The 26235-nt window shown below is 44.6% G+C and overlaps 1 protein-coding gene across 1 annotated transcript in view; it reads right to left on the bottom strand.

The window, feature by feature from the left end:
- The window catches only part of LOC147692378 (cytochrome P450 2G1-like), an 847409-nt gene extending 823682 nt beyond the window's left edge, over positions 1-23727 (bottom strand). The window contains exon 1 of the mRNA XM_086938602.1: positions 23483-23727. Within this exon, the coding sequence (XP_086794728.1) occupies positions 23483-23662 (180 nt within the window). The 5' untranslated portion in view covers positions 23663-23727. The remainder of the gene's footprint in view (positions 1-23482) is intronic.
- Positions 23728-26235: the final 2508 nt, after the last annotated feature.

Raw genomic sequence — 26235 nt, 5'->3', positions numbered from 1 at the left:
CCATTTGAGACTGAGTGGTTCTCTGTCATCTATTTCTGTCAGGCTTTCTCCTTCATACCGACGCATGAGGACAGTCAGTTCCTCTTTGCGTTTTGGCATGGTGCAGAGTCTCCCAAGTGTAGGCAATACAAAAAAGGGGCCCCCTGAAGAAATAGATATAGGGCAGACAGGCAGGGGAAATGACAAACTTTCAAGACACAGTGACAGGCAGGGGAAATAAACAACTTTCAAGACACAGGGACAGGCAAGGGAAAAAAGAAACTTTCAAGACACAGGGACAGGCAGGGGAAATAACAACCTTTGAAGACACAGGACAGGCAGGGGAAATAACAAACTTTCAAGACACAGGGACAGGCAGGGGAAATAACAAACTTTCAAGACAGAGGGACAGGAAGGGGAAATACAAACTTTCAAGACACAGGGACAGGCAGGGGAAATAACAAACTTTCAAGACACAGGGACAGGCAGGGGAAATAACAAACTTTCAAGACACAGGGACAGGCAGAGTAAATAACAAACATTCAAGACACAGGGTCAGGCAGGGGAAATAACAAACTTACAAGACACAGGGACAGGCAGGGGAAATACCACACTTTCAAGACACAGGGACAGGCAGGGGAAATACCAAACTTTCAAGACACAGGGACAGGCAGGGGAAATAACAAACTTTCAAGACACAGGGACAGGGAGGGGAGATAACAAACTTTCAAGACACAGGGTCAGGCAGGGAAAATAACAAACTTTCAAGACACAGGGACAAGCAGGGGAAATAACAAACTGTCAAGACACAGAGACAGGCAGGGGAAAGAACAAACTTTCAAGACACAGGGTCAGGCAGGGGAAATAACAAACTTACAAGACACAGGGACAGGCAGGGGAAATACCACACTTTCAAGACACAGGGACAGGCAGGGGAAATACCAAACTTTCAAGACACAGGGACAGGCAGGGGAAATAACAAACTTTCAAGACACAGGGACAGGGAGGGGAGATAACAAACTTTCAAGACACAGGGACAGGCAGGGAAAATAACAAACTTTCAAGACACATCAAATTAATGAAAAGCAAATTTGAAAGAGTATTGTGCAGTATATGTCGGTTTGCTGTCAAGAATTGTGCTGTGCAAACAATACATTGTGTTAGGAGTACCTGGATGTGTAAGAGACTTCTTTGGAATCACAAAAAAACTCAACATTTCTTAGTAGTGTTCCTCATTTTTATTAAGCATATGCAAATCAGTCTTGACCCTGTGCCCCATGGGAACAGTCCAGACCGAACTGCCATGCCAGGTCTTCCCTGGACCGGAAACGAGCATCCTGGGACCGGTTTCAGGTTATGTCACCCTTCTTCAGCCAGGCGAGCTTGAATCCAGTGGCACAGTGAGCAAGGGACCAACGTCTGGGCATACTCATCAAACTTAGGGCAAAAAGTGTTACAGCAAACAAATGATGGACGGAATGCTAACAATGCAAACATTCTCACCAGTCAAAGGATCTGGGTTAAATCCATCATTCTTTTGCCCACTATGCCACCCCAGTTTGGACCCAGCCATATGCAAATCAGTCTTGAACTTGTGCCCCATGGGAACAGTCCAGACCAAACTGCCAGGCCAGGTCCTCCCTGAACCGGAAACAAGCATCCTGGGACTGGTTTCAGGGTATGTCACTGGAATGGCATGGTGACCAAAAAACAATGGATTTAGGCCCAGATCTCTGTACTGGGGTGAGTGAATGACATTGTTCTGCATTCTGTCCAGCAACTGTTGTTTTTGCATTTGTCACCCCGAGTGGGACGGGTATGCCCAGATGGGACGGGTATGCCCAAACATGGGTCCTGTGCTCTCCATTCCACTGGAATCAAGCTATCCTGGCTGAAGAGGAGTGTAACCCGGAAACCGGTCCTAGGATGCTTGTTTCCAGTCCAGGGAGGATCTGGCTTGGCAGTTCGGGCTGAACTGTTCTCATGAAGCACAGGGTCGACTGATTTGCATATGGCTGGGTTCAAACTGGAATGGCATGGTGAGCAAAAAATGATGGATTTAGGCCCAGCTCTCTGTACTGGGGTGAATGTATGACATTGTTCTGCATTCTGTCCATCAAATGTTGTTTTTGCATTTTACAGAGACTGACACACAAAGATGTGTGAGATTTGGTACCATGGGATAATGATTGTTTGGTTGCCTTCCTAGAGTTCAGAGAAAGCCTCTGCCAGGGTCAGGCACTGGGAATGCCTGATTACAACAAAGTATTTTTGCTTTTTTTGCTTTTTTGCAGTGAGAAGGAGGGGGGTGCTCTCTCAGTGCTTATACAAATACATGGAAGTTCCCATAGACCTGTGGCTTATGTATCAGCTGCCTTAGACAAAGTGGCTGCTGAGCTAGGATGTCTTAATTCTGTGGCTGCCATTGGTATCAACGTACAGAGATGTGGAGGCATCGCCATGGGTCATCCTTTAATGGTGCACGTGTCTCACTTTGTGGAAATATTGTGGACTCGTACTCACACACAGCATTTGACAAACAGCTGCCTGACCCAGTATGAAAAGATCATACTAGCGGCTGAGAATATAACCTTAAAATAATTTTCCGTTCTGAAACCTTCCACCCTGTTGCCCTTTCCTGAAATTGACAAGGATGAAAATGAAGCAGAACATGACTGTCTCGATGTCACTGATTTGTGCCCCAACACAAGAGCAGACATACAAGATGTCTTTGAAGTGCAAGTGTAGTAAATGAGAGATCCACCACCCTATAAGGTCAGGCTGCCAACACCCAGACCCTCTACTGTGATAATGTCTGGGAGAAATACACAAAGGCTAACTGCCTACTACACTTAGTCATGTGACCCAGGAACAGGTTGCAGGCACCAAATGGTTAGGACAAGAAAATGCCAACTTTATAAAAGGGGCATTTTCAGAATTGTAATTTACAATCTGATTTTACCTTTAAAGAGGATTTAACATTACAATTCTTCAGACAACAAACATGACTTCCCCACCTGCTCCCAAGCAAACGTTATCACTTATTAAATGTAATACAGTAACCCAATGTTATCGTATAGGAGATGTTGGCCGTGCTGTAGTAAAAAAATGAGCTTAAGAGTTTTTAGCTACAAAAACATTTAAAATGTAAAAGTAAATTCATGTAGACTGGTGATGATGCACTGTGGGCGGATAAACAAGCAGGTAGGTCTTGGTCTTGTCTAAGTTCTTACAGCTCAGTTTAGCCAAAAATATTCTCAGTCCCAGGTTTTGGGTTCTGCCTATTTGGGCACCGTTAGTACCACTTCCAATGGCCCAGGACTCGAGAGGAACCATATGAATGTTCAGGACTCACTCTGGCTGGGCTAAGGTGAGGGTTCAAGTTGGTTGAAGACTTCTTTGTCCCTGAGGCTCTGATCAGAAGGCCAGTCAACTAGCCATTGAAGTCACTCTGCTAGTCCTGGTTTCAAAAGGTAGAACAAGGGTCAAGCAGCAGGGCAGGCCTGTGAGACTGAAATGAAGAGTGGGTCTGAGGATCCTATTTTTTGTACCTATTACCTTCTTTGAAGTAGGAAGAGTTTCTAGATATTTTCATTTGTAGTACTTGGCCTTTTCTGTCTCCCCTGCCCTGGCTTCAACATCACTGCATGAACAATTAGGTAATGTGATGTCCTTTGTGTGAAGGCAGGGCACATCCTATTGATTTGCAAGAGAAGCTATGCCCAGCACCACCACCCTCATCCTGCAATTGAAGGTCCATCTATTCTGTCGCTGTCTGGGAGCAATACAAAAAAGCTGAGCTGCCAACTATAGCTAGTCATGTGATCCGGAAGAGGATGCAGGCGCAAAATATCTAGGGCAGGAAAATGCCAACTTTCAAAAAGTTGCATTTTCATAGGTCCTGGGGACATGGTATACCATTTTACTAGGGACGTATAAGTAAATTAAATATGCCAATTAAGTGTAAGCCATATGTACCACATTTTAGGGAGTGAGCACAGGCACTTTAGCAGCCCATCAAGCTGACAGCGGGGAGAATTAGCCGGCTTCCTGGGAGTTCTTATCACTTAGGCAGAGGAAAATGGAGAGGCTATCAGCTTTGGAGTGGTCTGACACTGGACGGAGTTCCACCATGAAGTCCATTACCTATATGGAGATGGACCACCCCAACAGTGATGGATTTTCACCACTCAACTGCATGAGCCAGCATTCTTCAATGTGTAGAACACAGCAAAGGCTTATTTTCAATAACTCTCCAACTCTGCTCTCTGACAAGTATCCTTCTACTGATGAAGGCTACAGGATGGCCTAGGCCCTCCTCATTTAACTGTGATAACACTGTCCCATGACATGCTGTGAAGCATCAGTTTACACGATGAATTCCTGGGAAAAGTCAGGGTCCTTGAGTACAGTGCTGTATAAAATACCTTTCCTGTTTGAGGGTGTCCAAGGGGTTCTGTCAGTCCTGTGTCCAGATCACATTTTTGGGCTACTTCTTGAAAGTCAGGTCAAGGAAGGAAGCAACAATGGTGGCATTCTTTCTCTGACACATATTGTAAATTATCCATTACAATGTTTAAAGACTGAGGGCATCCCCACGCTCACGGCCTGGGTCCCTTTCAACCCAGCGCAGCGAGTAGCTTCATTGAAGTTACTTTCCTTCACATATATGAGGCTGTGTCCACGGCATTGTGTTAACCTCTAAAAGGCAATATTTCCTTTCAGCTGCACTAAACAGATGACAGTGTTTGCAGCTGTGGTTCCTTGCAGAGGAGGAGTATTGCCCACCCCCACACATTGCTGGGCAGAAAGTGTCAATAGCAAAATGGTAATAGAATGAATTTATCACAGTTATATTTTTGACACTTTCTGCCAGCAAACAGAGTGTGAGGGCAGGACGGGACTAGTGCGTCACTGCAGCCAATGATCGGCAGCTAGGAGAAGTGGGCACTTAAGTTTGGATCATGCATGTTGGTTTGGCTGGCTACCTTCTATGGCCATACTGGCATGTGCAATTCAAACGTCCCCAATAGCCGGGTTGGAGAACAGGCACAGGCCTACAGTTCCTTTTGGAGCGTGGAGCTGATCCCTAAGCAGGAATCCACCTACTAGACACCAGGGAGGGGGGAGCGGCCCCTTGGGCAAGGGCCTTTGCTCCCCCAGCCAAATTTGCCCAAACTCTGTCATTATGCCCCCCTGGGAGGCAGTAGCCCCCAATATGCTCCCGGGGGGGGGGGGGGGGCAAAAAGCCCACTAAACGCCAGGAATTTTATTTTGACCACTTAGTGTGGCGGGCTGACCAAAATGGGCATTCCAATTCCTCCACCCCACCACAATAACAGCCTTTCTGCCCCCCCGGAAGCAGATGGGGCAGCAGCACCCAATCAGCCCCCCGGGGGGCAGAAAGCCCACTAGAAGCCATGGATTTCTTTGGACAAATTATAATTAGGTTGGGGGCTGCCCAAAACGGGCATGCCAATGTCCCCACTCCCCCACCACAATTACAACCTTTTTGCCCCCCTTGGTGGAAGATGGGGGCATTAGCTCCCAATCTGCCCTCGTGGGCAGAAATAAATGTATATGGCCTGGTGTTGTGAGTCACCAGGACTCCAGTACGCACTACTTCTATGCTTTTAATTAACGTTAGTACATTCAATCTTATTCAGGCAAACAATAATGAGACAATCGTTTTGTTCACTTTGATATGTTCTTTTTACAATCAATAAATTCAACTTTCACAGAAATACAATCAAATTACATGGTTCGTACAACTCAAATCATAACAATTGATCTACACCCAATGCATTTCGGGGCAGATGCCCCTTCGTCAGGGGTCTGTGTATAGAAAAGGAAGGAAGGAAAAAAGGAGAAGAAATCTCATTACTCTTGATGCAGGAACACAACCAAATGCTTAAATTCTAGGTTTGTGTATTCAAAAATAGACTCTTACCACGAGTAAGCTGGAATCATAAATTCCAATACAACTTCCTGAATATGAGTTATCTATATAAGGGAAAATGGTATAGGGTTTTTTAGTACACATATCTATTTGATATAATAGACATCAACTAGTCCCTGTTGTTACGAAACTGTTACCTGAACGGTTATCTGTGAAAAAATCTAGAAAAAAGCAGAAACGAGGGAAATACATGTAAGAAAACCGTGCATTTATAACACTTAAACTAATTCGAGCATGCTCATTAATTGAGCTCACCTGTGCTGTGGTCCCATGTTTTTCGAGAGCCTAAACCAAAAAATATATATAAACACAGTCATGAACGCTGAATGAAATTTGCGTTTGACCTATACCATTTGCGATAGATTACACGATGACAACTTTTACCTGCGAGCCTTATTTGTTTAGCTTCAGCCTCGCCAGATTCTCAGAAACAAGTATTCCTGCCGAAAAAATGACAGTCTATTAAGCACTGGCCAGCGCGTATCTATTACTAAATAACCGCAGTTGTCGAGCCGATTTCAACTCTTACCGAAAATTAGCAGGTCTGCCACCCGTAACAGCGTTCTTCCCGAGTGCCGGTACAAGCGATAAGTCCCTTCTCACTTTTAAGCATGCTAACCCGCGCATGGAAAGAAAACAAAGGACTTGCTTCGTATCCGATTTTCTAACGTAGCGATCTAACACTTTCTCAATTAAATAAAATGTTATTGTGGTTGAACAGTGAGCATCTATCATTCGTAATCAATATTTGATTCTGCGGATACGCAACAAAGAACGCGTTCGTAGTCCAGATACTGTTTCATGAAAAAATTTGCCGCCATACTTGAATGGTACACAGCATTAAATGCTGAATCTAAAAAACGTATACACAAAGGAAAGACAAGTGAAGAAAGAAGAAAAGAGTGAAAGATTCAGAAACTCACTTGCATATTACTTATTTCAAAATAGCCCCTACCAAGTTACATTCTCCAATACATAGTGTCAATAGTAATCAACAAGCTGTCTACCAAATTTTCTTGTGTATGTGAAAACAAGTAAATAAAGAGGAAAGGAACAAAGATTCAAAAAAATGATTGACAAATTACCCATTCAGACTCGGATCATAACAGTTCCTACCTATTTACATTCTCCAATACATAGTATCAACAGTAATCATGTGCTGCCTATTGCAGTGTGTATGTATATGTATGTGTGGGTATCATTGTGTTCAAGGCAACCTGAAGGCTCAAGACGTGTGTGCTTCATAGAAAACAAATTAGATCCAGTTTGTCATTCAATCCATTCGGAATGAGGGTTTGTAATTTACGAATCCAAAAAATCTCCCTTTGGAGAAGCACTTTCGCATTGTCTACACCCAACCTTTGTGGAACTAGCTCAATTACTTGAAATCTTAGTTGGGCAATGGAATGTCCTACTTCAGTCCAGTGCTTAGCCAGAGGTGATGTCAAATTTTTGTTCCGGATACGGCTTTTGTGTTCTGACAGTCTCAGCTTTACTTTCCTGTCTGTTTTGCCAACATATAATAATCCACATGGGCACTTGATTGAATAAACCACATGTTCAGAGTTACAATTGGTGGTGTGCCTCAACTGTATTTTTTCTCCTGTGCGAGGATGTAGAAGAGTATCACCAAGTATGGCATTGTTACAATTTTTGCAGTTGTAACACTTTGTAGTTCCTTTAAATACTGATGTCTGTGTGGTGATATCCTTCGTTGGTTTGCTGAGTAATTCCTTTAGGTTTTGTGATCTTTTGTATGCAAATAATGGTCTATCGCAAAATAATGCTCCAAAATCTTTCTCTGCTGCTACGATCTCCCATCGTTTGAGGATTATTCTTTGGATGTCCCTTGACGCAGATGAATATTTAGAGACAAAAACCATCCTTTTATTGACCATCTTAGGTTTTTTTTGTAAGAGATCTGGCCTTGGCATTGCTTTTATTTTATCCAGATGTGCCTCTATCAACTTATTGGGGTAGCCCCTGTCCAAATACCTTTGTTTTTGCTGGTTCAGGCTCCTTTCGCATTCGACCTCATTTGAGGAAATCCTTTTGATTCTCATAAACTGAGAGGCTGGGAGATTGTTGATGAGATTTGATGGATGAAAGCTTCCATACAGTAGTGCTGTATTCTTGTCCGTCTCTTTCTTGAACAATTTTGTTTGAATGGATCCATCTTTTAATTCAACTAGAACATCCAGAAAAGGTAGTGCAGTATTGCTTATACTGTGGGTGAACTGTATCCGAGAGTTGGCCAAATTTAGACTCTTGATATTCCGAAGAAGCTCTACAGGGGAACGTTTCCATATAATGAAAATGTCGTCGATGTAACGCTTGTAATAAACAAGACCTTCCTGCCAAGTAGGGTCCTCAAGTACATAGTCAAGCTCAAATTTCGCCATAAAAATGTTGGCATAAATACATGCCCCCGGAAATCCCATAGCCGTACCTGTTAGTTGAGTGTAAAATACACCTTGCCAAAGAAAGTAACTGTTTTGTAGGCAAAACTCAAGTAACTGTAGTATGAGGTATTTGAGCTCGTTTGGTTTATCTGATCTTAACAGAGCCCACTCCATAGCTTCTAATCCCTGCTTATGAGGGATTTATGTATAAAGGGAAGCAACATCAATAGTGCACAGTGTCCAATCCTCATTGTCATCCATTGTAACTGTTGAGAGACTCCTTAAGAAATCTGACGTGTCCTCTAGGTATGTAACCCAGTTTTGAATGAAAGGTTGCATATGCGCATCAATGAAAATGCCAAGGTTTTCAAAAATAGAAGAACATCCGGAAACTATGGGCCTGAAAGGAGGGTCATTTAGATTTTTATGAACTTTCGGTAGAAAGTAAATTTTAGGTCTTTTAGGATATAACTGCCTCAAATACCGTTTTGTTGTATTGTCAATCCAGTTCAGATCCTCAGCCCTATCCAAAATGTTGTTTAGATTTTGAGATATATTCATTGTCGGGTCATTTTCAAGTTTGGCATATGTTCCCTCGCTCTGCACGTGCTCATCACCCTTCTGTTTGTAGAACACAAAATCCATGAGAACAAGTGCTCCGCCTTTGTCTGCTTTCTGAAACATCAAATCCTTGTTCTTCGCTAGTCTTTGGAGAGCACTAAATTCCGCTCGTGTGAGATTCTTGGCTTTCCTTTTGAACTGAATTCTGTTCATATCCGCTTTTACTAAGATTTCGAACGTGTCCAAGGTTTTGTGGGATATGGGTGCCATGAAGTTGCTTTTTGGTTTGAATTGTCTTTCCACATTCTCCGTGTCCTCTACTGGGTTCAAAATTGTGAAGAAGTGTTTCAACCTCAGGATTCTCATGAACTTAAAGAATGCCACCTCAACTTCCAAAGCATTAGTATGATATGTATTTACAAAGGATGTGCCTTTATTTAAAAGTTTATTTTCAAAGCTTGATAAGGAGTAGCTGGAGATGTTGATTATGAGGTCTTGGTCTGACTTCGCAGCCCCGTCTTTTTCAGTTGTTCTTTGTCCTTCTCCCTTTCCCTTTCCTTTTACCTGTCCTCTTCTCGTCTTTTGTCTCCAATTAGAGTTGTTGAGACATCCGGTGGCTTGCTCTGTGGTAAATCCTTCTCTAAAAAAGATACCGATGACGGTCCAGCTGCTGCATCTGCTTGACCTGAGGGTTGAGTTGTTGACTTTTGTAGTTGCATGGCAGTCAAGGGTTGTCTCACTGTGCTCAATTCACTATCGGAAACTACACTTTCATCCGAGGAAGCTGGTTGCTGTTTTTTACTATTGAATCTCCTCTTAGCGTAAACTTCTGCCCACGTATAGGCCTCGTTTAACTTATAATCAATAGTGTCGCGTTTAAACTTGCACAACTTAGTTTCTTCCAGCTCCTTTCCATATTTATCCAATCGTGTGTTGATATCTTCTAGAGTCCTAGCCCATACATTTTCCTCAATTCTCTCTGACAGATCACGTTTTACATTAAATATTTCCTCCTCCAAGTCACGTATAGTATTAGTATAGTATAGTAACGGTATTTGTGGCAGTTATATCCTAGAAGACCTAAAATTTACTTTCTACCGAAAGTTCATAAAAATCTAAAGGACCCTCCTTTCAGGCCCATAGTTTCCGGATGTTCTTCTATTTTTGAGAACCTTGGCATTTTCATTGATGCGCATATGCAACCTTTCATTCAAAACTGGGTTACATACCTAGAGGACACGTCAGATTTCTTAAGGAGTCTCTCAACAGTTACAATGGATGACAATGAGGATTGGACACTGTGCACTATTGATGTTGCTTCCCTTTATACATCAATCCCTCATAAGCAGGGATTAGAAGCTATGGAGTGGGCTCTGTTAAGATCAGATAAACCAAACGAGCTCAAATACCTCATACTACAGTTACTTGAGTTTTGCCTACAAAACAGTTACTTTCTTTGGCAAGGTGTATTTTACACTCAACTAACAGGTACGGCTATGGGATTTCCGGGGGCATGTATTTATGCCAACATTTTTATGGCGAAATTTGAGCTTGACTATGTACTTGAGGACCCTACTTGGCAGGAAGGTCTTGTTACATCGATGACATTTTCATTATATGGAAACGTTCCCCTGTAGAGCTTCTTCGGAATATCAAGAGTCTAAATTTGGCCAACTCTCGGATACAGTTCACCCACAGTATAAGCAATACTGCACTACCTTTTCTGGATGTTCTAGTTGAATTAAAAGATGGATCCATTCAAACAAAATTGTTCAAGAAAGAGACGGACAAGAATACAGCACTACTGTATGGAAGCTTTCATCCATCAAATCTCATCAACAATCTCCCAGCCTCTCAGTTTATGAGAATCAAAAGGATTTCCTCAAATGAGGTCGAATGCGAAAGGAGCCTGAACCAGCAAAAACAAAGGTATTTGGACAGGGGCTACCCCAATAAGTTGATAGAGGCACATCTGGATAAAATAAAAGCAATGCCAAGGACAGATCTCTTACAAAAAAAACCTAAGATGGTCAATAAAAGGATGGTTTTTGTCTCTAAATATTCATCTGCGTCAAGGGACATCCAAAGAATAATCCTCAAACGATGGGAGATCGTAGCAGCAGAGAAAGATTTTGGAGCATTATTTTGCGATAGACCATTATTTGCATACAAAAGATCACAAAACCTAAAGGAATTACTCAGCAAACCAACGAAGGATATCACCACACAGACATCAGTATTTAAAGGAACTACAAAGTGTTACAACTGCAAAAATTGTAACAATGCCATACTTGGTGATACTCTTCTACATCCTCGCACAGGAGAAAAAATACAGTTGAGGCACACCACCAATTGTAACTCTGAACATGTGGTTTATTCAATCAAGTGCCCATGTGGATTATTATATGTTGGCAAAACAGACAGGAAAGTAAAGCTGAGACTGTCAGAACACAAAACCCGTATCCGGAACAAAAATTTGACATCACCTCTGGCTAAGCACTGGCTAAGATTTCAAGTAATTGAGCTGGTTCCACAAAGGTTGGGTGTAGACAATGCGAAAGTGCTTCTCCAAAGGGAGATTTTTTGGATTCGTAAATTACAAACCCTCATTCCGAATGGACTGAATGACAAACTGGATCTTATTTGTTTTCTATGAAGCACACACACGTCTTGAGCCTTCAGGTTGCCTTGAACACAATGATACCCACACATACATATACATACACACTGCAATAGGCAGCACATTGATCACTGTTGATACTATGTATTGGAGAATGTAAATAGGTAGGAACTGTTATGATCCGAGTCTGAATAGGTAATTTGTCAATAATTTTTTTGAATCTTTGTTCCTTTCCTCTTTATTTACTTGTTTTCACATACACAAGAAAATTTGGTAGACAGCTTGTTGATTACTATTGACACTATGTATTGGAGAATGTAACTTGGTAGGGGCTATTTTGAAATAAGTAATATGCAAGTGAGTTTCTGAATCTTTCACTCTTTTCTTCTTTCTTCACTTGTCTTTCCTTTGTGTATACGTTTTTTAGATTTGGCATTTAATGCTGTGTACCATTCAAGTATGGCGGCGAATTTTTTCATGAAACAGTATACGGACTACGAACGCGTTCTTTGTTGCGTATCCGCAGAATCAAATATTGATTACGAATGATAGATGCTCACTGTTCACCCACAATAACATTTTATTTAATTGAGAAAGTGTTAGATCGCTACGTTAGAAAATCGGATACGAAGCAAGTCCTTCGTTTGTTTCCATGCGCGGGTTAGCGTGCTTAAAAGTGAGAAGGGACTTATCGCTTGTACCGGCACTCGGGAAGAACGCTGTTACGGGTGGCAGACCTGCTAATTTTCGGTAAGAGTTGAAATCGGCTCGACAACTGCGGTTATTTAGTAATAGATACGCGCTGGCCAGTGCTTAATAGACTGTCATTTTTTCGGCAGGAATACTTGTTTCTGAGAATCTGGCGAGGCTGAAGCTAAACAAATAAGGCTCGCAGGTAAAAGTTGTCATTGTGTAATCTATCGCAAATGGTATAGGTCAAACGCAAATTTCATTCAGCGTTCATGACTGTGTTTATATATATTTTTTGGTTTAGGCTCTCGAAAAACATGGGACCACAGCACAGGTGAGCTCAATTAATGAGCATGCTCGAATAAGTTTAAGTGTTATAAATGCACGGTTTTCTTACATGTATTTCCCTCGTTTCCGCTTTTTTCTAGATTTTTTCACAGATAACCGTTCAGGTAACAGTTTTGTAACAACAGGGATTAGTTGATGTCTATTATATCAAATAGATATGTGTACTAAAAAACCCTATACCATTTTCCCTTATATAGATAACTCATATTCAGGAAGTTGTATTGGAATTTATGATTCCAGCTTACTCGTGGTAAGAGTCTATTTTTGAATACACAAACCTAGAATTTAAGCATTTGGTTTTGTTCCTGCATCAAGAGTAATGAGATTTCTTCTCCTTTTTTCCTTCCTTCCTTTTCTATACACAGACCCCTGACGAAGGGGCATCTGCCCCGAAATGCATTGGGTGTAGATCAATTGTTATGATTTGAGTTGTACGAACCATGTAATTTGCTTGTATTTCTGTGAAAGTTGAATTTATCGATTGTAAAAAGAACATATCAAAGTGAACAAAACGATTGTCCCATTATTGTTTGTCTGAATAAGATTGAATGTACTAACGTTAATTAAAAGCATAGAAGTAGTGCGTACTGGAGTCCTGGTGACTCACAACACCAGGCCATATACATTTGTTTCACGTAGTTTGCAGGCACTAGTCCAGTACGGCACACATACCGGAATAACACTTATTAATTTATGTGTATTGAGTACAGCACCCTTCCATATTCATTTTCTCCGGGGCAGAAAGCCCACTAACCGCCAGGGATTTTTGGGGACAATTTAATTAAGGTGGAGTCTGCCTAAAAAGGGCATGCCAATGCCCCCGACCAACCCCGCCACAACTACAGCCTTTCTGCCCCCCGGGGGGCAAAAAGCCCACTAGAACCTGGAACTTTTTGGGGGGCAATTTAAATTAGGGTGGGGCTGCCAAAATGGCCATGCCAGTGCTACCACTCCTGCAACAATTACAGTCTTTCTGCACCCCCCCTGGGGGCAGAAAGCCCGCTAGAAACCAGGGATTTGTTTGGGGCAATTTTAATTACGGTGGGGGTCGCCCAAAATGGCCAATGCCCCCACTCCCCCACCAAAATGACAGCCTTTCTGCCCCTCCAGGGGGCAGATGGTGCAGTAGCCCAGTATATGGCAAAAAGCCCAGTATATGGCAGGGATTTTCTTGCCAATTTTAATCAGGGGTGGGGGCTGACCAAAACAGGCATGTCAATGTCCCTGCCCACAAAAATGCTGGTCTTTCTGCCCCCCTGGGGGGGCATATGGGGGCAGTAGCCCCTGAAATGCCCCCGAGGATATAAAGATTTTTGTTTTTCTTTATGTAGGGGTGGGGGCTGCTCAAAATGGGCATTACAATCCCCCCACCCCCCAGAAAAATGCCAGTTTCTCTGCCCTCCTGGGGGGCAGTGGCCCATGATCTGCCCCCACAGGGGGCAGAAAGCCCACTAGGCGCCAGCAATTATGCTGGCTTTTTATATGGGTGGGGTGGGAGATGCCAAGAATGAGCATACCAATGATCCCACCCCTACAAAAAATAGCCACAGTCTTTCTGCAGAAAGCCCACTAGGCACCAACTCTTTTTTAGCAATGTGCCTACCTGTCAATTTTGGGCCCTAGCGTGGCTGGCACATAGGAAACCTTTGAAAACCTGTATATTTTTGAAAACTCAACACCAAGGGGAATTCAGGATGGGGTGACTTGTCTGGCTCTCAATGGGTTCTGTTACCCAGAATCCCCTGCAAACCTCAAACTTTGTAAAAAAGAAATATATTTTCCCCACATTTATGTGGTGTAAAGGTCTGGAATATGCATGGATCCACAATATTCCACCCACCCCACATTTCCCAAAGTCTTCCGAGAAAAATGGTACCTCACTTGTGTGCGTAGCCCTAGTGCCCGGGACAGGAAACGGGCCTAAACGCAACGTGGACACACCAAATTTTCACAGTGAAAAGGGAACCTTTTTTTGCAAAGTGCCTAGCTGTAGATTTTGAACCCTAGCTCTGCCGGCACCTAGGGAAACCGAGCAAACCTATACATTTTTTAAAACTAGACACCCAGGGGACTCCAGGATGGGTTGACTTGTCTCTCTCTTCCCAGCTTCTGTTAACAAGAATCTCTTGCAAACCTCAAAGTGCGTCCAAACAAACACATATTCCTCACATTTCTGTAGTGGAAAGATCTGGAATCTGCGTGGATCCACAAAATTCCACACACCTTGCGTTTCCCAAAGTCTTCCAAGAAAACTGGTCCCTCTCTTGTATGGGTAGGTCTAGTGCCCACGACAGGAAACAGCCCAAACGCAACGTAGATATACCACATTTTCACAGTGAAAAATGACCCTTTTTTGCAAAGTGCCTAGCTGTAGTTTTTCAACCCTAGCTCTGCCCGCACCTATGGAAACCTAGCAAACCTATACATTTTTAAAAACTAGACACCCAGGGAAATCCAGGATGGGGTGACTTGACTGGCTCCCACCAGGTTTTGTTACCCAGAATCCCTTGCAAACCTAAACAAAATGTCAAACAAACAGTTCCCCCAGGTCTCCTGATAAAAATGGTACCTCACTCAGGTGGGTAGGTCAAGGACCTGCGAGGAGGAAAGGGCCCTAAACCTATTGAGGCGACATGAAAATTACCTATCACAAACCAACCTGGTTTCACAAGGGGGGTCCCATGGGTTTGTGGCCCAGGGCTCGGCGGCCATATAGGGAAACCTACCAAAACCACACATTTCTGGAAACTAGACACCTGGGGGAGTCCAGCGAAGTATGGCTTGCGTGGGTCCCCCAACATTCTCCTACCCAGAATCTCCTGCAAACCTCAAATTTCAATGAGAAAAAATCGCTTTTTTCTCAGAGTTCTGTGTGGGAAAGCTCTGGATGTAATGGTATATTGATTTCAAACAGCTGTCATAATTAGAAGAAGTTACAGGTGAAAATGTTGACACAAATGGCTGTTTTTTTCAACTAATTTTAAATTTTTCCTATATTTAACTGTAAGTTTCTATAAAGAAACCTTGAAGGATCTACACAAATGACCCCTTGATTAATTCATTCAGAATTTTGTCTACTTTTCTAAAATGTATAGCTTTCCAGGATCCATTATTGCTTTCATACCCATTTCTACCATTAACTGGAAGCAGGTTGAAAGCACAAAAAATAACAAAAATAGGCTATGTCCCAGAAAAATGCCAAAACTGTGTAAATAATTTTGGTTTCCTGACAAAATTCTGCTTGTCCCTGAAAGCTGGGAAGATGGTGACTTCAGCACCACAACCCCTTTTTTGATACCATTTGCAGGGCAAAAACCAAACACTTTCATCTATAGCCCATTTTCCCCATCCCCCCCTCCCCCCAATTTGTTTTGCTGTATTTTGGCTAATTTCTGGGTCCTCTCCAGGGGAATCAACAAACCCTGGGTACCTTTAGAATCCCCATGATGTTGGAAAAAAAGGACGCAAATTTGGCATGTATATCTTATGTGGTCAAAAAACTACAGGGGCCTAAGCGCGAATTACCCCAAATAGCAAAAAAAAGGCTTAGCACAGGGGGGTCAAAGGCCTAGCAGCGAAGGGTTTAATGAGTATATTATTGTGTACTTTTTATGTGTATGTGTTAGGTGTATATGTGCATGTATATATGTGTATGTGTATATATGTGTGTATGTCATGTGGATATCTTTGCTCACTCCAATGTTATTTGCCACCAACCGCCACTCGGTGTTTGCATCAAAAGGTGAGTTCCAAGGCGCTTGTTTTCTTCCACTTGATTTCTTTCCTTGAAACAGATTATTACATATCCGATACAATGGTTCATTTTTTCAGACATAGAAATAGTACAGGTTAAACTGTGACTCTTGTGATTTAGGCTGCATCAGCCAATGTTGTTATGAAGGTTTGTCCCCTTCAACAGTACTCCACCAGTGAGTTTTACTTTTTTCATGGTACACTATGTTTGCAATTGCCAACCATTTGCACTTATAATCTTTATGTGGGGTCGAAACGTCGACAAATATTTCAGTAGACTGTTTTTAAATTGATTGAGGATACTAACACTTCTACACTGAGTGTTGCACAAACATCCATTTATCATTGTCAGTCACTTGTATATACCTGCATTTTTTATAGTACTTGCAGACTTTATATTCACTTTGTCACCTGCACTGCTCCTTTACGCTATTTGGAGCACCTTACTTTCTAATAAGTTGTTGAACCGACTATAAGATATTCTTCTAAGTGATAATTTTGAAAATTACAGAATAAATTCTGGTTGAAATCTCTGTTAAAGCCCATCTATTTAATGTTGTTCTTATATTGCTGCGGGTGTCAAATGGAGAGAGCAGGAATACATCATAATTACTGAGATATGGCTCAATCCTAGTCTCTCTCTGCTTCACTGGAGGCTGGCATCAACAGAGAGGAGGGAGCGGGCGACCCCATGAACAAATACAATAAAAAACATAAATAAACGCTTGTGCACAAGAAATAAAATGTAAAAGTATAAAAATAAATTGGCGAGTACAAATAAAGTCACAAATTATTAAAGTAAGCTTACCTTAGGAAAGGACCTCCACCTCCCGACTCCAACTAAGCAACCAGGAAACTCCCTACACCAATCCTGGTGCTGCTCTCATGCGGTGACAGCAGTGCACTGATTGGAGGTAGTGGCCGACCACCAGAAGCCGTCCCAGGTGGAGGGGGTGGAGCCGAGGATGAGGAACTCAGCTTGTCAGAGTTCAGTTTCAGGTGACTGGTCTTCATCCATTCCGCGACGGCCTTCATTCCTTCATGGAGGTTGGTTTTGCGGTGGCCCGGTCCTTGGTGAGGAAGAGGATCAGCTGGGTGTTGTCGGTGTATGAGACAATGTTGAGGTTGTACGATCGTACGATGTTGGCGAGCGTTGCCATGTAAATGTTAAAGAGGGTCGAGCTGAGGGATGATCCTTGGGGTACGCCGCAGGTGATGTTGGTGGCTTCGGATCAGAATGGGGGAGGCGGACTCTCTGGGCTCTACCGGTGAGGAAGGAGGTGATCCAGTCCAGGGTTTTGTCTTAGATCCCTGCGTGGTGTAGACGTGTGCATAGGGTGTGGTGGCAGATGGTATTGAAGGTGGTCGAGAGGTCCAGGAAGATGAGGGCCAAAGTTTTGCCATTGTCCAGCAGGGCCCTTATGTCGTCGGTGGTGGCGATGAGAGCGGTTTCGGTGCTGTGGTTGCTGCAGAAACCAGATTGAGAGGAGTCCAGGATGTTGTTCTCTTCTAGGAAGTGGGTCAGTTGTCTGTTGACAGTCTTCTCAATGAATTTCGCCAGTAACGGGTGCAGGGAGATGGGCCGGAAGTTCTTGAGGTCCTTTGGGTCCGCCTTGGGTTTCTTGAGTAGGACGTTGATCTCGGCGTGTTTCCAGCTCTCGTGAAGGTAGATCCAAAGTTCAAGCCAACTGCAATGGAGGACAGGCCGGCAACATGACCCACACAGGGTATGCTGAAAGAGTATCTTGGATGGAGTAAGCATCAGTGTTGAAGACTCAATGCGTCAGTTCTGATTTAGACAGTCAGGTCGATGGGTCAAAGTCTAGTTGGGAACCGCGTCGTCATCGAGCCTCACAGTCGGGACCTCGGATCGGCACTGCATCGTCATTGAGCCTCACAGTCAGATCCCTCATCATCGTCGAGCCTTGCAGGGATGTCTTTGGGGCAGTACTGAGTTTGCGTTGAAGGGCACTGCGTCAGTTCCTATTTGTGCAGAAATGATGGTGCATCAATTTTGGAGAAAAACAGCTGCATAACTCACCCGTTCATCTTCTGTAAGCCTCTCCTGGCCCCTTTTTCACCGTAGCTGCTATCTCGGTTGTGGCGAGGGTGGGGCGGCCATCTTGAGGGTAGTCCTTCTCCCCAGCAGAACTGGTGGCAGCGTTCTAGCTGGTGGAGAGAGGACGCGCCATAAAATTAGCATGCCTGCTTCAGCGCGCAGCGGTCGCGCATGGCGGGCGCGCCTTAGGCGCGCCGAAGGTAAGCCAAAGGTCAGCCCGTCTGCGCCCGTCCGCGCCTCGGACGCGGCGGACGCAGGGCGGGCTGACGGACTATCATCGCTCCTGCCCAGCCCTAGCATTTCATATACTCGCGCGTCTCTGATGGCGCTTCGCCCCTCCGTAGACAAAAGATCTAATTGTACTACACTTGACCCTGTAAATCTTTACCCGTGCACTACCTGTGGTTTTACCTGCTGTATACATGATACTGCCAGTCCCGAACCCGCCTCTGAGCTGGGCTCTATCTCGGCAGCTTTAATAAATGCCCGCTCTATGAGCAAACATGCTTTTGACATTTACGCTTTACTAGAAGAAGGCACTTTAGACCTGTTGTTTATTACAGAAACGTGGCTGAATGATTCTTGTGCTCCTGATATTGAATTGGCCATCCCTAGAGGGTTCAAAATCCAACGGAAAGACAGGAAGGATGGCAGGGGTGGGGGGCTAGCAATTATCTTTAGAGAATGCTGGGTTCTTAAGGTGGAAGACTCAGACATTTTAGCTGAGGGTGAGCTTTTAAATTTTGCCTTAGGTCTATCCCCTCATTTCACACTGGGCGGCTCCCTTATTTACAGGCCTCCAGGTCCTTCTGGCCCCTTTCTTAAAGCTCTCTCTGAGACTCTTGTTCCCCGTGCATTAAGGTTCTCTCGCTTTTTAATGCTGGGCGATTTTAATATCCACGTTGATGTCCAGGACTGCCGAGAAAGAAAGTTGCTATATGACTACTTTGATCTGGCCTCCCTTACCCAATGGGTTTCCTCCCCTACCCACTCTGGTGGCCATATCTTAGACATTGTATGCACTAACTTCCCACTGATGGTCGAGGCCCCACAAGCAGTTACTTGGTCCGACCATCAGCTGATTAGATTCTCTTGGTCCGCCTTGAGAGATCCTCCTAAGTCTGCTAAAACAATGGGCCCCCCAAAAATCAATGTGGGTAATTTGATGACCTACCTTGATTTGAACAGACCCATCTTAGGGGCAGATATGGATTCTGCGCTACAGGTTTACGACAGATGGTTGAATGCAGCGGTGACCTCTTCTTCGAAGAAGGCTGATTCAGGCTGAAATAGGATGACTCCTTCTCAACCATGGTATTCGCCCCACCTCCGTACTCTGAAACTTGCTTGCAAGAAACTGGAGCGAGCATGGAGATTAGCTTACTGTCCACAGGCTAAAGCAGTGTTTCGCTCAGCTCAGCGAGATTACTATACTAGCATTAAACATGCAAAAACTGAGTTTTTTTCTAAAAGAATTGAGAGAGCTAATAACAACAGTCGGGAAATTTTCTCGATAGTGAAGAGCTTTCTCTCTCCCTGTGCTGAGCAGGTATCTATGAGTCCTTCTACCGAATGGTGTGAAAAGCTCTCCTCCTTCTTCCTAACGAAAATTGCTAACATTCAACACAGTTTGAGAACAGTTGGAGGAGGCTATGAGATGACAGATAACAACGAAACTAAGGTTCCTCCCACCATCATCATGGAGAGACTTATCCCTCCTTCGGTCGAGGATACCCTGGCAGCAATTAAATCATTAAAATCTGGTGCTCCCGGGGATGTCTGCCCGGCCCGGGTGCTGGCCGAAGCAGCCGAAGTAGTGGCTTCTGAAGTCTCCCAAATAATAGGACTATCATTTTCTACTGCAACTGTCCCGAAAATATGGAAACAGGCTAAGCTTTTGCCATTGCTAAAGAAAACAGGCGCGGATCCAGCTGTGCCGAACAACTATAGACCTATTTCTCTTCTACCAGCTATGGCTAAAATTGGTGAGAAGCTTGCATTTTCCCAGCTTAATGCCTTTGTGGAAACTTCAGGGGCGTTACATCCTGCCCAATCTGGCTTTCGTGCAGCCTATAGCACAGAGACAGCGCTGGTAGAGGTTACAGAGGCGATTAGAGGGTGCTTGGACAGTGGCGGCAGAGCGGTCCTAATTTTATTGGACCTCTCTGCTGCGTTTGACACTGTTCCACACACACTTCTCTTGGCACGGCTGGCCGATATCGGCATAGTGAGTTCCGCTCTGGAATGGGTGAAATCCTTTCTTACAGACAGATCTCAGCAGGTCTGGATCCCTCCTTACTCATCCTCGATTAAATCCCTTACTACAGGAGTACCCCAGGGCTCTACTTTGAGCCCCCTCCTTTTTAATGTATATCTCACTCCTCTTATTTTTTTAGCTGAACAAATGGGAGCAAAAATAATAGCATATGCGGATGACACGCAACTCCTGTTTACGTGGCCAGATGCGAACACTGACACTGAGGTTGTGCGTTCATGCCTCTCCGCTGTGTTCAACTGGTTAGCAGCAGCACAGCTGAAGTGCAATGAAGATAAAACAGAAATCTTGCTATATGGCCAGTTTCCGCCCAATTTCAGAGAAACTCTGTGGCCTTCCGATTTTCCCCAGCCAGGCTCCGTCAATATCCCTGCTAAAAACTTGGGAGTCTGGTTTGGGGAGGATTTGCGATTCGAGGCACACATAAAAAAACTCACTGGGGTGTGCTTCGGGTCCCTAAAAGCCATGAGGAAGATTTTTCCTTATCTGCCTTCTTCAGCAAGAGAGTCGGTCGCAAGAGCCCTTATTTTATCACGACTCGATTATGCCAACTCTCTGCTGTGTGGTGCTCCGGCCTTTTTGGTCTCTAAGCTTCAGATCATCCAAAATGCGACTGTTCGCCTACTGTGCAATGTGCCATATAGAGAAAGTACTCGGACTCACATGAAGGAACTACACTGGCTGCCAGTAGCGCAGAGGATAACCTTTAAAATTCTTACTATAGCCTTTAAAGCAGTTCATGACCTTGGCCCCTCTTATTTGAGGGACAGATTTTCCCGCTATGTCCCTACTCGGGCTCTGCGTTCAGCAGATTGTAATTTTTTAAGAGTACCCCGATTTCAGCGAGTTCGCTTGGGAGGCCAATCACTTTCTGTCACCGCGGCCAGGACTTGGAATACCCTCCCTCTTTCCCTGAGATTAACTGAAAATTTTGTGACATTCAAGAAGGCACTTAAAACTTATCTTTTCAGAATGGCTTATTAAATTTCTCATAGTAAAAGAAAATTCTGTTCTCTTCTTTCTCTCCGGCCACATGCTTGTTTCCTTTTTTACGCGCCAGGACACTCTGGTAGTATATGAGCGCGATATAAAACAGCTAAAATAAATTAATTTTGGAGAAAAACAGCTGCATAATCCGCTTCTGATGCAACTTGAGTTCAAGGATGTAGAGAAAAGATTCAGTGCTTCTCAGTCCCAGGCAAGAAGCAGAAGGCAGCAGGCCAAGACAACAAAGCAGTTAGAAAAGTGGCAGTCCCTCATGCAGCCCTTCTTCTAGGCAGAATGTCCTTGATTACAGCATCTGAACTGGTAGTGTCAGGGGTCCAGTTCTTAAGTGTCTTTGAAGTGGGGAAGACTTCAAAGAGGCCTTTGAAGTTCACAAGGTCCCTGCCTTACCAGCCCTAGCTCCAGACTCACTACAGGGGGTAATGCAGCTATTTGTGTGTGGACAGGCACAGCCCTATTCAGGTGCAAGTGTCAGCTCCTCCCTCCCAGTCTACCACTGGAAGGCCCGTCATGCTGGTGATGGGCCATCAGGATTTAAATGTCACACCCAAGCTCCCTTTCTGTGATTTTTAGAGGGAATGTACAAAACCCAGCTGTCATCCAACCCAGACGTGTATTCAGAGACAGGCAGAGGCACAGAATGGTTAAAGTAAGCAAATGCCTACTTTCTAAAAGTAAAAGACACATGCCAGGTCATCCTTGGCCCTGAAACAAGCTTCCTGGGACCAGTTTTGGGTATCACCACACATCAGCCAGGTTACCTTAAATCCAGTGGCACAATGACCCTGGGACCCACCTCTGGGCATACCGGGTGCACTTAGGGTGAGAAAGAAAAAGTCACACAGATGATGGGCGGAAGGAGGAACAAAATAAACATTAACCCCCAGTCAAGAGATCATTGGGTGGAGTTTCCGGTCTGATGCGGGAATCTCTGAACTTGATTTCTGCACTGAGGGCTGATGGGGTGGAGATTCCATCCCAAGTGCAGAAATTCTGCCCCAAGTGTGGAAACTCCACAGTTGTAAAGATACTACTCGTAACTCACCTTTGTGAATACCGAAAACTATTGGTCTAACTTTACCTTTGTGAATCTGGCCCTGACTACTTAATAATAAAAATGTTTCAGTAAAATGGCCCAATCAAGTCCTCTAGTCTCTCAGTTTTCGTTGTTATTTTGGGCTGCTCCTTACGTATGCTGAGCAAAAGCAGTCTTCAACCGAAACAAAAATAATAAAGTAACAAACTAATAATATTGAAAGAAATAAACAACAACACTGGCATACAACAGAATATTTTTTGTCAGTTTTAAATAAAAGCTATTTTGACTAGTTCGGACTCACCGACTTGATAATAATAATGTAAATTCAACTAAGGCAGAGAGAGGTCAGTGCAAACACTTTTTACTACTGTATTAAGAAGGCAGATTTGTGCATACAACAAAAACTTAAAGTGCACGACAATAATGCAATCAAAAAACGATGCACCACAAAGACCACAGAACAACAGCACAGCCAACGCCAAAGCACAACAGCTACTCACAAACATTCTTATCAGAAATTACCATCTCCCGAAATATTCTATCATAATAAGGTGGTGAAAGGTGCTGGCAAAAAGTGCTGCTTTACTTACCACCAACGACATGTGACAGTGTCAGTCAAAAATGCCTTAAAGTAGCACTTCCAGTGTTCACCTTATGTGATAAGGTCCAAGTCCTAAATTAGCACTTTCGGATCTCACTTTATGTGATGTGATGTGATCGATCCCCACTCTCACTGCTTACAAAGCCAAGAAAATCTTTTTACAAAGATAGTTTTGGAAGAAACCGACTTACCTCCAGCAGAGTTTTATACAGATCACTGCCTTTGAGCTGCAGAAGATTCCCTAAGAAAGGCAATGGGGTTGGCCCAGGTGGTAGATTGCCCCCTTTGTTCACTGATGCCCAGGATAGAAGGAAAAGAAGGAAAAGAAACCCGATGGCTAGAAGAAAACTCGTGTTGAAAAACAGATCCATTTTTGAAGGGTTCAACAGCACAGAGCAACTTAAAACACGGAAGAAACTTCGCAACGACTGACTGATGCACAACCTATCGCTTTTCTTTTAGTAGTAGCAGGGCCAACTCGTAAATATTCATAAAGCTGAAAGAAAACAGTTGTTTTTTATTAGGACTCCCCAGAAGAATTATGACCGTTGCCTAATTGGCAATGCTAGACAATTTTGGCAAGCCTTTTTAGCAGATGAGTTCCAAGGCCCTACAGCGCTTTGAAATTGTGTAGTTCTGGAGTTCCCCACTGTGGAGATACTGCACGGCTTCCTTTTTTGATGCATGCATGAAAATGAAGGGGCCCTCATTGAAAACCAGGACGGAGGTTGCTGATTAGCCTAAGGTGTTAAAGTCTCACTGCCTCTGACCTCTTTATCGAAACAGATGGTGTCTCAGAGCGCAATTTAAGCCAGTGGTTTCCGGTGCTAGGACATTTTCACAGCCTGCGATTTGGTACGCTATTTGTCTAATTCTGTGATGAGCACAACCGTTCTTTAATAATGTAATATACATTAAAAATGACTGCCACCTGCCACCCAAAGTTATAAGACTAGCTTGGACAGCAGTTATTAGTAGTATTCTTGTATATTAAAAGTCTGAATTGTTATCGTTGGTGCTGTCATCATCAGCGCTGGCCAGGGCAATGGGGAAACAACTTTTACAACGCATACATTACAACGCGTGCTTTTACCCCGAATGCCATTACATCAAAAATGGCTTGGTGTAGGGGGTATAAGGTGCTAGATTTAACTCCAACACCTTCCCTATAGTTGCACAGACGGGAGTTGAAATAGCAAATTATACTATTCCACATGCCAGCGCACCCCCGACAGCAAGTCCGCGCAAACAATTGCATTGTAACAGCAAGCGGGGTAAAAGCATGCGTTGTAACGTCATACAACCCGCAATGGGTGGTGCAAACTGCAATGCCCTCCTAACAAGGGACCTGGCATTTATTTTGTGTTACAAATTAAGCACTGTAATTTCTCCTCCTACTTGTAGTTTAACAGTTTGAGTGCGTGTAATAACCCTAAATATTTCTAATCATCATAGTAATTATATTTGAGGCTGGGGGCGCTAGAGGGCGCCAGGCAAGATGGCCGCACATATGTGAGGCTCTGCCGAGACCGTTATTAATCCTTTATTTATCCTTAACATCCTGCCGCTCCAACAACCCAGCCTGACGGTAATCTTCAGCTGAAGCGAAACGGCGAGCAGTGAAGTGCCTCTCCACCGCCGAAGGCGACGCCTGACCTGTTTTACTGGAGGCGCGGTGCGCTGCCGGGGCTGGCTCAGGAGGTGTGCGATCCCGTGGTTCGCAGCTGGCGGCTGCCTCATTGCCCTGCGGTGGTCTCCCTGGATCGGGGAGGCGGACGAGGAGACTACGGCGAGATCCGGAGCGGAGTGGGCTGGTCCTGACGAGGCGGGGAAGGACGGAGATCCCGTGGCCTGGAGCTCGGCCCTGCTTGGTGCGGTGAGTGGGGCGGGGCACTACGCGAGCCCGGGGTTGCGGAGGTGACACTGGGCCGCTCTAGGCCACGCTGAGCGAGCCGTGCCGGGCGGGGAGGCGGGCGAGACTTCTGCACCGGCGGAGAGGCAATACGAGGAGTGCTTAGACGCCTGCACACCCGAGGGGGATTGCTGCCCACGTTTCAGAGTGCCGGCTGGGCTGCTGCAGGGGCCGAGAGGGGGGCCCGGGCCTGAGTAGAAAGACAATTTGTTTCCGTGGTTGGTGGCTGCATTGGAAACGCTGGGGTGCCAGGAGTATTCAGGCCTAGTTGGTACTGGACATTGCCGGACCTGCTTGGTGAGGATCGCTGGGGGGTGCACTACATCTACACTACTGCTGCTGGGCCAATTGGAAGGCCTTGAGTATCACCATGGGCAGGCCTGAGAGGAACCAGCCCAAACTTAATTTCAACGCAAAAAAAACGGCGATGTCCTCCACGCAGGCCCCTGCAGACAATGACCCCCCCGGGGCGGTCGGGGGCACCCCTAACTTAGAGGCCACACTCGTGGCAATGCAAAAGACGCTTCAGTCTATTGAGGGCACCTTGGAAGCGGTCAATCACAGGCTGGACCACATGGCGACGCAGTTTGACCGGCAAAATGAGCGAATGGGGGAGGTTGAACAGAGAGTGTCCGCCACTGAGGATGGACTAGCCATGGTGTCCACTAAAGTGTTTAACATGGAACGCGTCTTGGCGGTCATCCTGGCCAAGAATGAGGAATTGGAAGGGAGGTCCAGACGCAATAACATCCGCGTCACGGGCCTGCCTGAGTCTACGAATGTGGGTAGAATGGAGGACTTTATGGAGCGCATGTTGGTGGACATCTTTGGGGCTGACCAGTTATCGCGAGTATTCATAGTGGAGCGCGCCCATCGCTCTTTGGCGAAGAGGCCAGTGCCGGGGGCGCAACCTCGCCCTGTCATAGCTCGAATTATCAACTATAGAGATCGAGATGTCATCTTGCGTCTTGCACGGGAAAAAGGCACCGTGGAATATCAGGGAAATAAACTTGAGTTCTATTCGGACTTCAC

The sequence above is a fragment of the Lissotriton vulgaris genome, chromosome 9 (assembly GCF_964263255.1).
Source record: "Lissotriton vulgaris chromosome 9, aLisVul1.2, whole genome shotgun sequence".
NCBI lineage: Eukaryota > Metazoa > Chordata > Amphibia > Caudata > Salamandridae > Lissotriton > Lissotriton vulgaris.
The sequence above is the reverse complement of the archived record's forward strand: the minus strand, read 5'-3'. Positions and strand labels throughout refer to the sequence as shown.